Source organism: Solanum dulcamara, chromosome 2, assembly GCF_947179165.1.
Source record: "Solanum dulcamara chromosome 2, daSolDulc1.2, whole genome shotgun sequence".
NCBI classification, from domain to species: Eukaryota; Viridiplantae; Streptophyta; class Magnoliopsida; order Solanales; family Solanaceae; genus Solanum; species Solanum dulcamara.
The window spans coordinates 1,840,875-1,856,709 of NC_077238.1; the positions used below are offsets into that span (position 1 = coordinate 1,840,875).

Sequence of the window (15,835 nt, forward strand, 5' to 3'; positions counted from 1 at the left end):
TATTTTAGACTTTATCGAAACAATACTAATCAAAACCATTAGTAATTTAGTAAATACTTATGAGATTAAGAATTAGTTAAGGTTTTAATTATTTGTTCCAATTGGAATGATGAAGTAATTAACTAACAAGTAACACTTGGAGTTTATGCATTTCGTCACGAGGAATAATCTCTTTAAATAAGTTTCCAAATTATAGATATTCTTTACTAAAAGTCAAAAAGCTTTTTAGAGGTGCCAAAGTAGTATATACAATAAATTAATTAATCAATTATTAAAAAGAGATATAGTAAATAAAAATGTTCAAAGATTTCCACGATTCAGTCCATTAAACATGTAGCGATATTAAGTTAATAAACAATAATAACTACATTACTGATCAGATATTTAAAGTACAGTTCTAAATACATATACAAACAGTTGGACAAAAGTTATTATGTTTATGACTAACCTAAGTCAGTCATTTTCTTGCACAGACAAATTTTAAATTTTAAATTTATGAGTTTAAAATTTTATGATAGACTGACTTATCAAATTTGAGATCAATTATTTATATATATTAAGCAAATATTTTAATATTAATATAAATTTAAGCTAAAGTTATAAAATTCTTTGAAATTGTAATTAATGACGTGGATTTGATTAGTATGCTTATGTCAAAGAATGTTATATGAATCCAAAGTTCTTGTGGCATGTTGCATTATATTACATAGTTGTATAATTTAAAAATAAATAAATGTGGATTTACCAATGACAATGCATGTGATTACCAATTAATCATTTACTTTTTCGTGGTGTAATTTCCAAATTCATTGTTAATAAGATCATAAGGTCGAAGGTTAATGTATTTTAGGTAGGTGTATAATTCAATAGAATACTAATTAATTTAATTTAGGAATTTTTCAACGTAAGGGACATTCATAAGATATTAATGATTTTCGACAAATTTTTTATGAAAAACCTTCTAATAATTTCTTATCGAAAATTTGTTAGCAATGAACCAGATTTAGACAGAACGTCCATCAGAAATTAACGATTTTTTTTATAGTGATGAAAATAAATATAAACCTTACTTTAGACTTGCTCAAGTTTAATTTAATGTTACATTTAATATAATTCATATGCCTAAAATAATTCTTACAATAATCTTTAGATGGAAAGTTGTAATACTTACTATAAATACTCGTCTATGTTGTTGACTTGTATTCCAAGTTGTAATAACCAAAATATTGTCTTCTTGTAATTTTTATCGACTTTATTTAATAATTTTTAAAAAAAATATTTTAATAGATCCCCAATTTGATATGGATTATGATTTAATTAGTAAAGTCTATATGTATATATATATTAATAGTTTCCTACTTTGGTATGGATTATGATTTAAATAGATCCCTAATTTGGTATGGATTATGATTTACTATACCTCTATATATACACACTACGATTTCTTTTGTCTTCATTCAAATTCTTTCTTCCTACTTTCTTAACATAATGAAGCCTATCAAATTATTAAATCTCCTTTCTTATTTTTTCTTCTTTGCTTGTGGTATTATTTTCACCTTTTTATTTCACAAACTTAAGCGTCAACTTACAAGTTATTAATGGCCAAATTTTAAACTATTGTTCTTCTAATTCACAACCATTATTACCACCATCACCACTATCACCATTATTCACCTATAGTATAATAGATTTTCCAAATAAGCCAGATGTGAAAGTATTAAATCTTGCATAAGTAATCACGTTTAGTAGTTGATTAAGAGATAAGTTAATTCATGTAAAAGATTAATACAATGTTTTGTTCGTAATTTAGAAACTCAAATAACTAATACATGTATAAGTTATAATTAAGGGAATCTATTACTATTTATGCAGAATAAAAGGTAGAATAACTAATACATGAATAATTAAAGTATAAAATAATACATAGATTATTAAAAGTCAATTCATGTGTTACTAATACTTGCATAACTCTAACCAACTATCCAACGGCTCCTTAGTGTATACATTTAGAGTACATTCACACCCCTTGGAAGTAATGGAATACAATCAATGCAATTTAACTCGTTATAACAAGTCCGATTATAGTAAGATATGGAAATCTTAAGAATAATACTCCATCATAACGAATACTAACACTTCATCACGAACACTTATAAGGAATTCACTAGATTGCTTATAAGACTCTAGTTATATATTGTAGATCAACCTAATTTGATATTCCGTAAATTCATTACGTTGTCGTTGCATAGAACATCATGCCAACTATGCTCCTCCTTGCTAGGGGTGGGGGTGGGGGTGGGGGATCAACCAAAACCAAGCAACTTTGGTGCAATCCTAAGTAAAGGTTGCAAAGTATTAGGATGAAGCTTCCTCCCAAAAAGAAAACAAATTGAACTCATCTTTCCATTATAACTACAATTGAACTCACTCCTAACACTCTTCAAAAACTCCTCTGTCACATCCTTCTTCGAAAATGTCATCGGGTGCGAGCCACCAGCTGACCAATCTGCCCACGTAACGCTCCAATTCGACGTTAACTTGGGACAAACTTTGTTCACTAATGTAGGCAAGTAATGTTCATCCATGTAACATGGTGGCACACAATACTTCTTAAAAACCGGGTAATATGTCACGTCAGAGACGATAGTTACTGCAAGTTCCCGATGTACTTCGAACCATTGTGAACCTTTTCGCCAATCAGAAAGTGTAATGTTCGGGTACATACGTTTGTTGTACCTACCACGACCTGTATTCCTCGGATCGTCAAATGATCCAAGGAAACTTTGGTCGGAATTTGTGAGGAAAGTGTAAATTGTAGTGAAATTGAATAAAGGAATGCATGATTCAGAGAGTAATATGAATCTTTGGTTGGAAATGTCTAAAAGTGCATTTGCTAAAAGTCTTCTTTCTGCATCGATCATAGTTGATCTTCCCCATTGCACTGCCTGTGGAAAAAAAAACCGGATAGACATGATTCAGAAAGATTTAACTTATATATACTGACAAATTAGTAGTTTTTCCTTGCATTTCTAATAACTATAGATCGAAGCTTTTCAATTTTTATCATACTATAGACCAATTATGTCGAGGAGGGCGTCATGGAAAGATGTTATTGATATACAATAGCATGTCTTTCGCCACTGTAGGATGTGGTGTGATGGTTGGGTTCCCTCCACTCTTAATCAGATGTATCTGATTTGATCCCGATAAATGGAGAACTTATAGGTAAGGAACGCTTAACGACACCCAGAGTGGGCTTACCCAACGTGAATCTTGACTAGTAGGGCTGTTGACTTCACTGGCAGGAGAAAAAAGACAAGTTGAGGGTCTATCGAAAACCACCTCTCTACCTCTCAAGATAGGGGTAAAGTCTGCGTACACACTACCTTCCCGAACCCACTTACAGTAAACACTACCTTCCCGAACCCACTTACACTTGGTATGTTATCGTTGCTTAATCATAAAGAAATGCTAAAAAAAAAAAAAAGAGCACTTGAACCTGGCTAGGTATCCTTCTTTTATAAAACACAGATAATGGAGGAGGTTCATAGTTGAAATCTGGTGAAGTATGAATGTATATTGAGAACAACCCTTCATGTCCTTTAAAGAACATCTCCCAAAGAGGTGCCAATGGCAATCTTCCCCTTGTTAAGAACAAGAATGCCACTCTTGGGGTTCGATTAAATGGATACTTCTTGATTTCAGGTACCATTGAAGCTCTCCACATAAGTTCTTCATCGTTCATCGAGTGCCAAACACCCTTAGGAGAGAGCCAATCATTCAACTCCATGCTCCTATTGGAACTAGAATTAGATGAAGAAGAATTACAAATAAGATGTGTAGAGATGGAGACATTGTAGATTGGTGATTGATGAGGCAAGTAGAAATCTTCATAGATAACAATCTTCTTGAATTGGTCATTGATGAACAAGCCTAATAGTAGTACAAAAAATGAGATAGACAAAGTAAAGACTATTGTGGTAACAACATGGAAACTCATCTCTTAAAAAAGAATTTAAGTCATTTAAAAATGATGTGTATAAAGTGACAGTACAAGGTCTCAATTTATGATATGTATAAAGTGGGTAAAAATGAGGAATAAATGCAAAGGAGCATGGGATGTGTTGGCATGGGGCAACAAGAAAATGTGAAATAAAAAGAGGCAAGGTGTTGTTTCTGTTTTTATTGCAGTTAAAGTAAAACTTCAATTATGATTATGTTACTTTCTACCGTCTCTTTTATGTCGATTATCACACTATTTTATTGTAGTTTATTTTCTTTGTCATGTTTTCTATAGTATGTGCTTTGATATGTTTTTTCTTGAGTCGAGGGTTTATCAGAAACAGCTTCTCTACCTTCCAAGGTATGGGTAAAGTCTGTATACACTCTACCCTCTCCAAACTCCACTTGTGGAATTACACCGAGTATGTTGTTGTTGTTGCAGTACACTATCCGATCATGTTTATTATGAAGGCATACATGTTAATGCAAGTTAAGACTGATGGTGTGTGAATATTATACACCTATCATTGCACAAAACTTACACTCATGAACCTGCCCCAGGGCAGAGCTAGAGGGGCAGAAGGGGTTCATCCGAACCCCCTTTTGCCAAAAATCACATTGTATATATTGGTTATATATTAGATAATGAATTCCTTAGTTAAAATCATGTCTCCGCCACTAACGGGCCTACCCCATGCATGAATTAAGCGTGAACAAGAACGAAAATGCTAAAAATCATCTATGATTAAGGTGAGGAATATTGTAGCAAGCCACATCCACTGGTTCAACAAAAGTAGCAAATCCAGGAGGTGAACGAACAACTTATTTGTGCAGGATTACATTACGAATATGCATTAATCGTGAAAAGAGAAGATACTATATAGAACTATTGAGCTACGTAAAAGATGCACTCATCGATGGAACAATAGACACTGCTAAACAAAAAGATGGTTTCTATAATAACCGTCTCAGAAGTTGTGTGATCAATTAAACACCAATCTTGTCTTACATTTCTAATTGATCCAATCTCATTCTTTAACCACGAAGCAATATCAGAAATGCAGAACAATTATGGCGAGCTATGCGCACAACACTATCAACGAGTATTTGACTACTAAAAACAGCATTGAAACATCTTCATGCATCTCCTAGAGCTTCTGGTACAATGAGAGAGAGGATGAGACCTGGAGCCAGGCGGTAGTTAACTTCCTTAATGAATTCTGCCTTCCGGAGCAAGAATTGTTTGAATCATCTAGAGAGAAGTTTGTCTTTTGTGGAGAATGATACAGCCAAGCAACCGATGGCTACAACCCCAGTACCGACTAGTAAAGCCGCTCTCGTTGTGTGATGTTTTATTGAGAATGTACTACTTGAGTATTCCAATACCCACCTAAAAAGGAAACGCAGCCCACAAGTTGCCCGAAAATTTTGGATTGAAAAATCCTGCAAATCAATGATGGAAATGACTTCTTAGGCCCTTCGACCATATAAAAACTAAGTGCATAAACAAATTAGTAGTTGTACATGATTGAGATAATGATCGACATTCGAGACTGTATCTGATAAATTGTATGTAGGCAGTACCAACTAGCTATTACAAGGAAAATAAGTAGTCGTCCAACCTAAAGGAAGAAAGGTAACTGCAGGTCATAGGGGGGCAGCTTTCTGAAAGTTCCCTTATATTTTATGCACCATGCCAGCAAACTCAGCACAACTGCGATTGTAATTTTCTAATGAGAAGTCCTGCACATGACACAGAAAAGTTTGGCGTCCTAACCAATTAAGTTACTAAAGGCATATAAATGTATGGCCCAACTATTGAATCTATATCTACACTCAAGCCAGACATAGAGCAAATCAGCACTCAAAAGTGTTGGCAAGCATGGAATCTCTCGTCAATTATTTTCTATTTGGCCCAAATGGCCAAATCTAATTTTATGGATCACCAAAAATTTCCACATGATGGGAAAGCAATTATATCTACTTCGCAGTTAAGTCATTCAACAAACATAAGCATGTATATCATTTAACTCGAAAACTGGTACAAAAATTTTGAACTATGACATCCGTTGGACCATAATTCCATGAAACTGACAGTTTTGACAGTAAACTGAGGCTCATTCAAAGCTGCCAAGACAGCCAAGCATCATGAATTTCCAAAGAGGAGCGCCAATTGCTCATTGTTGATCCTTAAATTTGACATCCTAAACAGGAGTGATCATGAAGACAAGTATAATAAATTGATGTTGAATCACAAGGGAGCAAAGAAAACATACACTTGGTAATTTATCCTGCAGTGCTAGATGATCCACATGGAGTCTCACATTTGATGAGGCATAAAACCAGAGGCTTCGGTCAACATCGGCATAAGTGTAAGCAACTATGTCAAACAATGTTTTGGCACCATTCTCTATGGCCATTAAGATGGTTGATTCTCTCTGTCTCCGGTTTCTGACAATCCCAGGTAACAATAACTTAGATGTGCATCAATTGAATCTATCAGTGTATTTGTTTTATACATTTTTTGAGAATGATAATGTGATTGACATCTGTCTTAAACAACGTCAATAAACATAAAACTAACTGAACAAATTTCACAGCTTATAACATATATTAGTGGAATGTTCAATTAAACAAGACTACAAGATTTACATGGTAGGAGAAAGCAACAAGGAAACATGCAGATTTTCTGCATAATTGTTAACCATATATTTTGGCAAATGATTTCGCCAATGATGATAGACAGAAAAGGCACTCTGGGTGAAAGCATATATTCATGTCATAAGAGGTGTGAGTTTCATACTTGAGATACCCACAGAGCATGTGTTTTGGCCACATATTAGTTCTTCCATGCATTGGAATCAAAGCATGAGGAGAGAGGTCAATGAATTTGTATGTTGTCTGAAAGTAATCCTGTATAAAATATTGAAGTTTCAATACTGAGAATTTCGAAAAGAAGAGAAAAAACAAGTCATGGTTGAACATGATAATAGAAACACATATGACCACCTACAATTTGCTCTAATCCTAATCTTGTTCTGTATATTCACAGGGGTATTATTTAAACGAGCAAAAATCATTATCGGAAAATAAAAAGTAAAAGTAGCAAAACTAGAAAGTAATTTAACTTGAAGAATTCACAAATGCACTTTTGTTGAAACCCCAATTCCCTACTTCCTTCAATCAGTATCTTATTCAGTAGTCACAAGGTATTATAAAATGAGCATTGTCGTAAAAAATAAATAAAACTACCAAAGGTAGATAGTCGTAATTTAGATTTACAGAACTCATCTACGCACTCTTGTTGAACCCCTCTCTCTAGCTGCAAGAAATTTCATTCACCTTTTTAGCAAGTTTTTGGTGGTTGTTGAGTAGATGTTTTCGAATTTTAATAGGGCCGGGAACCTAAATGTAGATTAAAGCACCTGTGGAAGACAACATTAGGAACATAATAGTTTTACCCTCTAAGCACCCATAACAAACACAATACTAGAATTGAGATTGCCATTCAATTGACTCAAACTGTTAAAATCTTTCATAGCTGATCCTTTTGATAGGAAACAAGAATCTAGAATTGGATATAAGATTTGAATATGAAAAATGTGGTGGTGTAGTCTTAATTCTTACTGCTTTGAGTAGAGGTACTAGTTCACATAAAGTTTCAAAAACTAAAGAGAGAAAAGGAAAATGCTATTCAAGAAAGGTAATAGAATGCATGAGAAAGGCTTGTCCATTGACATGAAAAATGAGTTTTATATGGGAAAAGAAAGGTATGGTGGCTTTTCTTGTTGAAGAGTCATATCCCAACAGCCAATCCATATCTTCTAATTAGCATTCCACGCATGACAGAGTGTCCAAAAGAAGCATAGAGATGTTGATGTTAACTTACCTTCATATTTCCACCAGACGAGATATCTAAGAGAGCACTTCCTTGGCTGAAAACCAAGTGATACACCAAATTAGCATCTTTTTTAAGAAAGTAAAAGAAATGACAGAAGCTATGACAAACAAACCAAAGTTGGACAACACAATCACAGACTTGTTGAACAGATTGTTTCCATATCATCATAAAAGCAATAAATTTGTGCAGAAGGACTAGGAAGCTACATAAAAAATTGGTAAGCATGTCCACAAATTATTTATCAAGTGAAAACACTCATTTGTTAAAGGATATGAAGTTTCTTGATCTAAAATATCTTACCCCACACAATGATCCCCTACAATCAACGAGTTTGTACTAACATGAAGCAGTGCCATATGTCCATCTGTATGTCCCTGAATCACATTATTGTCACCAAAAGAAATTGTTAAAGTTCCAGAAAAATTCTTACAATAAAATTGGAATGTTTTACATGGAAGATTGAGTTGAACAGAAGTAAAACTAAGAGATTACTTGCATTACAAAGAAAATTCCATTTCAGAAACTAGGAGATAACTTTTAACTTGATTCATTTCTTACAACTTCTGGTATTAAGTTCAATCACAACTTCACTATGCTCTAGTAAAGATTTTTTAACGGTAGCACTACAGTCACCCTCATTAATTAATAAAAATATCAATGTCATAAAATTCTATTGACATTATAGATATGACAAGCTTTCAGCCCTGTGAGAATCTCGGATGGTTCTTTTCTCAAGCAACAGTCCTACAGATTCTAAATCTAAATATATATTACTCGTAATAACATGAATCCTTTCAACAAAGAAGAAAGTATCAGAAGAGAATCAACAAAAATGAATGTCAAAAACAGAATTTTATGGCAGGTAGTATTCTCCATAGACAATAGTATAGAGTAATTTAGAGATCCGAGGGAACTAGGACATAAATGGAGATTACCGGTGCTAAGATAATTCTTAATTTCTGACTGCCAATGCAAATTTCCTCAGACCCAGAAACTGAAACATATGGGAGAGACCAATCATCTGCATCACATGGAAATAACTTTTAAGTTATTAAATTCATTTACTTGATAAAGAATATTTCACTCACACATACTGTGAGATTAATAAGATGTAAATGGTGCATGAACATGAGTATTTTAAGCTCACTTGAATGTACACTAATAGAGTCATCATAGTCAACTAGAAACTATTCCTGTTAGTCAAAACGGGAAGTATTGATTCCTCCCCAACCCCCCCAAAAAAAACTTTTCGCTACGAGCATCAAAACAAGTCCATCATATGACATGTCTCTTTGCAAGCTCATTATCACTGAAAATACAAGGCATCCTTCATTATAATAGTTGGCCCTCTTCTTTTCATGACCAAAAAAGGGTAAAGACCTGCAACCCTTGCTAGCTATTTAAACAACATTACGCCTCAGTTCCAAACAAGTTATGGTCGGCTATGAATCCTCATTGATCATGTTACTCCATTTAAATTCACCTTAGGCCAATATTATGTAAAATAAAAATAATGACAATAATAACAAGTACTTGAAGTTCTTTATATTTTCTACTGACAAATAAATCTCTAAAAAGCAAGACAAAACTTCTAGAAAAGCATAGGACGTAAAGTAAAAGTGTAGTTCTCTAAACAAAAAGGTAATTTAATTATGGCAAGATAGACACTTACTATTCTAAAAATTGAAAAAAATTCTGACCTTTTCTAATTCGACGAATCGTATTTTCATGAGCCAAAAGACGAGCATCAGGACTGTACTTCTGGACTACGGAAAGACCTGTGCATGACAGGAAGAACATGGAGCACCAAATTATGTTTTAGAAATTACTTACAAAACCTCCACATTAGTCTGGGGAAAAAAGTATGGAGAATAATACTTTTGATAACAAAATTAAAGAAACTATTCATCATGTTATAGATGTTTTCCCAGCTTCAATTGAAATAGACATCCAATAAATCCATGTCGCAGTTAGTCAATAAACTTTTGCTGACGAGCCAGACAAATGTCTATAAGGAAAAAATTTCATAACTGCAAAAAGAGCACTAATTTTTTCCAATCCATAAAAAGGGCCAGATACAAAGAAAATATAACTTGTAATAACTTTACATGAAAAGTGGGTCATGTCCAGATGGCTCAAGAAAGATCATTTGAAACAAAAGGAAAATACATAAGGATAACCCATGATGAGTATGATGACATCAGTGTGAGAAAACCAAATGTTGTGCATAACATAAGGCTGTGACACTAAGCAGATGAATGTTTCCAGGCCTGGATGTGAAAGCTACTTACCATCAACATGATCACTATGATGATGTGTCACAAAGACTATTAGTTTTCTCGGCAAAGCAGCAATGATTTCCGTGAGCTGGTATTCCAAGCATCAGGGATTGAGATGTCACAACAGCATAAGAGGCAGAACCATTACCAGAGAGAAGAAGAGATGAAAACAAAGAGGAGAAACAAGAAACACAATAAGAGTCTCAACATTCCTAAACAGATTACCAAGACATACAGAAAAGAGAAACATGTGCAGGAACCCATTTACCGAGGTAAAGCTATTGAATGTATAAACATTGAACAACTATTCTCAGCAAGGTCAGGCTGCGTACAATAAACCCTTGTGGTGGCCCTTCCCCGGACCCTGCACATTGCGGGAACTTTAGTGCACCGGGCTGCCCCTTTTACCTCCTCTACTACTTCTTGCAATTGAATGTGCCAAAACCTATTGACATTTGCTTTTAACAAACCACATATACTATTGTTTTATCCAAAATGTAAGCATCGCATAACCGGCAAGGAAGATCATAATATAAAAAACAACGCCTTTAGCCAGAAAGGTGAATCATTAAGGCATTATCATATTCATTGTGATGGTAAGCAAACATACAGCAAACTTGGCAACAGAGAGATAGGAAGCATGCCGATTGTTCAGGAACTGCGAAAGACAGATATTTGGGTAGTGAAGGGTCTCTTTAATCAGCTGTTATCTACTGACACCTAAAATTTGAAACATTTTGGCCAATATTTTCGAACATTTTTCAGCAGAAGCGAATGTAGCTCCTACATCAATTGGTCAGAATTTACTCACTCGGGTATCATACTAGAATTTGCCTCCATTGCTTGTTTACATGATCCTTATAGAGTTATAGTCAACCAATCATTAGACAACTTGTAAAGACGCCGTTAGGCCTGTGAAAGTGTCGCACTTCAAAAGAAATGTACCAATAAGTGTACAACAATCCAAGTGCATCTATATTTAGTAAAGAAAATTGCTACACCCTGTCTGCCTAAGACCAAAATTTGTGAAAGCAGTTTGAATGGATTATTCTCTGCATTCTCTGGCTTCACTTCTAAGAAAGAGTAAATATCATTAGATTATGTACTAGCTCTAACCTGTTCATATGAAGCAGAGTTGCATCCTGGGTCTACTATGAGTGCTTCCCCATGTGCGACAAAACTGTCATCACAGTCACTAGCATTGTCTCCAGGCAGGAAAACGATTAAGTTTGTCGTACGAAAAGGCTTAGCTGTTCTACTTTCCATAGGTATAACTTTAACACCAAGAGGGTACTCCTGTAACATGAGAATAAACATCAGCTCCTAGTGGGCAGTATTTTGTCAAAGATAATAAAAATTTTCACATCTACATGTTCAAAAATTAATTGATATGTGATGCTTGTCAGAAGTCAGTGGTGTAATCACATGCAGTGAAGGGTGGTCAGTTGAACACCCTTCGTCAAAATATTATATTGTGTATATAGAAAATTATACGAAGTATCTAGATCAAAAATTATTAAATCTTGAACACCCTTAACGGAATTTATGGCTTCGCCAAATTGAGACTGAGGACTATTTCTGGAGTTGCCATCTTACATATAGATTAAATTTCAACTGCTTATGCAACTAAGAGAAACTTCAGATTAAAGATCTCAAATGGAAGCTATGTGTGATTACACTTCAACAAGTCTCAACAGCCACCAAAGTTGTGCAGAATGAACAATTTCTGGCTGACTTCATCAGCTCTCAGAAACAAAGAACCATGAGAGTGAATGACCATATCAGGGAGTTTCTGATAGAATGTCTCTTATGTTCTTTCTTGACTGCAGATCTTCAGAAAAATTCCGGTTAGGGCCCATGAAATATCAGCGTCAAATTGGTATTTATGCTTTTCATGATACTTCTAGTCCCTCTAGTTATGTGATATACAATTAGTTGTCCATCTATTTACTATTCATTTCTCATTTGTTACAGACAACTTTGACAGGTTAGCAAGCACAAGACATAATAACAAACCTGACATCGCAAGGTGGGAGGAATTTTCCAAGTCCCAGATTTCTTTGAATCGTTCAGAAGACCAACAACCACCATTGATCCTACACGGTCACTGCAAGGCTTCACTTCAGCAAGCATACTAACGCATCTTTCAGTGGTCATCCACTTGCAGAACTCAACATCTGTACAACATGAGTTGCCATGTTACAATTTCGACAATAATTTTTTTCTTAAAAAAAAAAAAAGGAGAGCTGGGGAGATATAAAAAAGATGGTAATTTCGTCATTCATAACCCATTAGAAAATATGGATGCCATCTCATTTGGGAAAATACAAAAAGCAAAATAGCAGGTTTATCATTATGAAATTCTATGTAGAAGACAGTTGTCATTTCTCAGTCACCAAGGAGATACACAATAGACAATATGTGGTAATGTAGCAGTAAAACTATGTTTGATGGTTTCTAACCCCTAGAGTCTTATATACTGAATCCATTAAATTCAACTTGCACACTTGGGATATGATAGAGCACGAAATTCCAACCAAACTGAGTTTTTGACACCACGTGCTTCTCCTTTCGAAAAGTTGAAGCAAATGCGGATCTCAGATCAAGATTGCGGTCATTAATTGATTTCACAAATACTTTATCCAAATTCAGTTAGGAAATCACTCAAATCTTGAGAGTTGAGACCATCTCTCGAAAAGCTAATCTGTTATATTTGAAGAACAATCACGCTTCTGAAAAATAGTAACAAAATATTCTTTGGTATTACACCTTGTTAGATTATTAAAAAAAAACGACCAATTAAGCCACACCATCTCAGCTTTATAGTGTTACTTTGGTTAGGCATAGAGATGAAGATTAGAGTTGACATGACATAGCCTTTCTGAAATATTTATCGCACCTAAAGCTGATCTAAGATAACTTCATGAAAAGCTTGCAATTCGATGAAGATAAAAGGACGGCAGCTTTTAATTTTCATAGCAGTACAGTATTCTAAAAGTAGTGAAGAGTGACATAAGGTTTCTGCTTAAGAAAAGGACCCTGTTCACCACTATTTTTTTACAATTACTGATCAAAAAGAAAAGGGGACACTGTTTAGGAAAGACCAAGTATATTACAGTTCGAGAATGCAGATAATAATTTGTTCTAATTCAGCTGTAAATTACAACTAACGAAGTTCCAATGACACACGTTTCTCTTACAACTGGACTAAGAGCAAGCTCGCATTGGAAGGCAATTGACCCTTCTTAATAAGACTACAATGTAAGACCCAGCTAAATCGCAACAGCAGTATTCATACAAATACTTGAAAAAGGTAAGTCAAACGTGAACAGAGTGAAGTCGGTCAAACCCTTTAATTTTCCATTTTTAGGACCAAAAGTTCCAATGATGTAGACTGTCTTTACTGGCAATCCTGGTCCAAATTCAGGCTCCTGTACGTACTTCAGGAATTTCCACTCAACTGGGGTATCCTCTAATTCCACTTGCTCTAGAACCTACATAATCATCACCAACAAGCTTTAACAACTCCATATTGTAAAACATGCATATGTATAGACTGCAGCATATGGAGATGAGCCTCTTTCGGAATATTATTACAAACAATTATGATAGGCATAAGAATGGTATCATACCTTTTATGAAGTCTAGTTTCGGTCTTACAACAATTACAACCATGATGATCATGAAAAAAATAATTATGATAGGCATAAGAACAATGAAGCATATTGATAGTTATGAAGATATTTTCAGTAAGCCCCAACAAAGAGAGTACATATACTCAATGCTCCAAATTAAACTTCAAATTTCATAATCATTTTAAAATGAAAAAAAAACCATCAAAATTATCCAGATATTGAAAGGATAAAATCTGCAACAGCAGTATTTAATATTCATTCACCCAGAAATTCTACATTCTCTCAGTAAAAGAAGGACCTTTATATTATGCAAATTTCCAGTAAATGTATAAGTAGAGATAGTATCCTTAATATTCAACTCATACAAACTTTGACTTGTAACATTTTTATACAGTTTCCGAATATGTAAATTTTATCTGGAAGAAAGAAGGTATCCTTACACAAATAGCCAACAGGATTTACTGTTCAATAGATTAGGCACAGGTGATTACACATATCAAATACCAATTATGCATATGACAGCTAATTTTAGTTCAAGTGGTTGGCGAGCGACTATTTAGGTTGATTCTTAACCAAAATACAGGAATCTGTCCGAATTCACGTCCAAAATAAAATACTTTGACCCTTATGCTTAAAAGTTCATCATTTTGGATAAAGGAAATAATACTGAGTAGGAAAAGTACATTTTTTGCCTACCCCAATAACCAAGCAAATACAGATACAACCAACGGGCGGAGCCAGGATTTCACTAAGAGAGTAAGAGGTTCAAAATACGAAGAACTAAACATAAAAAGAAACCAAAGCAGGTTCCATATATATATATATATATATATATATATATATATATATATATATATATGCAAAAATTAATTTTACCATATATAAAACAGTGTAATATGAACCACTCGACACTACCTAACTCCGTCCCCGGGTACAACAACAATATCAATAATTATGCCTCTATCCCAAACAAGTTGGATTCTTTTTAATAAAAACAAATTACGGGGCAGGGGATGGGGAAATGGAGGAGGGGATTATAAGGTGTGAAATGGAACATCACCAAGAAGGTGAAAGTGCAGGTAGCCAACCAACTTATCTACTAATATTTGGCTCGGGTATTTTTCACGGAAGGAGGTTCAGATGAACCCCTCCACCCTACCTAACTCCGGCCCCGGGTACTACAACAATAATTATGCCTCTATCCCAAACAAGTTGGATTCTTTTTAAGTAATGGGGTAGGGGTAGGGAAAATGGAGGAGGGGATTACAAGATGTGAAAATCGAACATCACGAATAATATGAAAGTTCAGTTAGCCAAACCAACTGAGCTACTAATATTTTGCGGGTACCTTATGAATCGCTGAATTAAGATCAAATTTACTTAAATCAACCTCATCTGAGCAAGATTCAGGTACTTGTATTGAAAATTGATTATCTGAAGAAGGAGATTCGAGAGGTAACAATGGTGAAAAGGGCAAATCCCATAAAGGGGAATCGGAAAAAGAATCATATTCTGGATCGTTGAATTTAGGAGGTGGGTTTTGTTTAACAAGTAGAAATTCAGCTTCATTTGATGGATTCTTGATGATTAACGAAAGATTATAGGGAGTCGCCATTGAAGTAAAACTCACTCACTGTTTAAGTTCTTGTTGAATTTTAAAAGGAAATTTTAATATTGGTAGGTGGTTGTTCAACACTCTCTTTGAATGCCGAAGCGTTAATCGGTTGCGGTTGGTTTAGTTCATTTCGGTCGCATTCAAATATGTCATCTTCATCCTGGAATCTCAATTTCATTTTCAGTAAAGGGGTAAATATCCGAATTCATTGCCCTTGAATATCCGGTTCCCCAGCGGAATTAAATTTATTGGAAAAATTACTTGATTGATTACTTTTTAAAAATTAATTATTGATTTTAGCGATATTTTTTATTTATTATCATTTATAGCAATATATAACAATATTATGATAAATCTATATTTGTATTAAAAGTGAATTATGCATACAATATAAATGTATTAT

At 34.3% G+C, this 15,835-nt stretch overlaps 2 protein-coding genes across 5 annotated transcripts; both read right to left on the minus strand.

Annotated features, from left to right (window-relative positions):
- Positions 1-1,953: 1,953 nt before the first annotated feature.
- Positions 1,954-5,253, minus strand: LOC129879949 (glycosyltransferase BC10-like). Of its 2 annotated transcripts, XM_055953708.1 has the most exons (3): positions 5,187-5,253; positions 3,500-3,803; positions 1,954-2,945 (listed from the first exon to the last, which is right to left on the minus strand). In XM_055953708.1, the coding sequence occupies exons 2-3, from the start codon at positions 3,788-3,790 to the stop codon at positions 2,304-2,306; spliced, it is 933 nt and encodes a 310-aa protein (XP_055809683.1). In that variant the 5' UTR covers positions 3,791-3,803; positions 5,187-5,253; the 3' UTR covers positions 1,954-2,303. The 2 variants fall into 2 exon arrangements, with proteins under 2 accessions (XP_055809683.1, XP_055809682.1); XM_055953707.1 differs by lacking the exon at positions 5,187-5,253 and having other exon boundaries at positions 3,500-4,246.
- Positions 4,939-15,619, minus strand: LOC129879948 (uncharacterized). Of its 3 annotated transcripts, XR_008765307.1 has the most exons (13): positions 15,166-15,619; positions 13,532-13,676; positions 12,199-12,359; positions 11,299-11,478; positions 10,195-10,270; positions 9,604-9,681; positions 8,839-8,924; positions 8,204-8,277; positions 7,892-7,937; positions 6,806-6,915; positions 6,279-6,453; positions 5,625-5,745; positions 5,309-5,445 (listed from the first exon to the last, which is right to left on the minus strand). XR_008765307.1 is itself a non-coding variant. In XM_055953704.1 (12 exons), exons 1-12 carry the CDS (start codon positions 15,430-15,432, stop codon positions 5,251-5,253), a joined length of 1,593 nt encoding a protein of 530 aa, XP_055809679.1. In that variant the 5' UTR covers positions 15,433-15,619; the 3' UTR covers positions 4,939-5,250. The 3 variants fall into 3 exon arrangements, 2 of the variants coding, with proteins under 2 accessions (XP_055809679.1, XP_055809680.1); XM_055953704.1 differs by lacking the exon at positions 5,625-5,745 and having other exon boundaries at positions 4,939-5,445; XM_055953705.1 differs by lacking the exon at positions 5,309-5,445 and having other exon boundaries at positions 5,625-5,716.
- Between the last annotated feature and the right edge of the window lie 216 nt (positions 15,620-15,835).

What these genes read in the sequence shown, in the direction of transcription:
- LOC129879948 (XM_055953704.1), bottom strand. Translation starts at nt 15,432, where the DNA reads ATGGCGACTCCCTATAATCTTTCGTTAATCATCAAGAATCCATCAAAT. An exon ending in TAAGAATTATCTTAGCACCG is followed by an intron (nt 8,278 to 8,838) that starts GTAATCTCCATT and finishes AATGTGATTCAG; the next exon opens with GGACATACAGATGGACATAT. An exon ending in GTAGGGGATCATTGTGTGGG is followed by an intron (nt 7,938 to 8,203) that starts GTAAGATATTTT and finishes CTTGGTTTTCAG; the next exon opens with CCAAGGAAGTGCTCTCTTAG.
- LOC129879949 (XM_055953707.1), bottom strand. Translation starts at nt 4,000, where the DNA reads ATGAGTTTCCATGTTGTTACCACAATAGTCTTTACTTTGTCTATCTCA. An exon ending in AAAGAAGGATACCTAGCCAG is followed by an intron (nt 2,946 to 3,499) that starts GTTCAAGTGCTC and finishes TTTTTTCCACAG; the next exon opens with GCAGTGCAATGGGGAAGATC.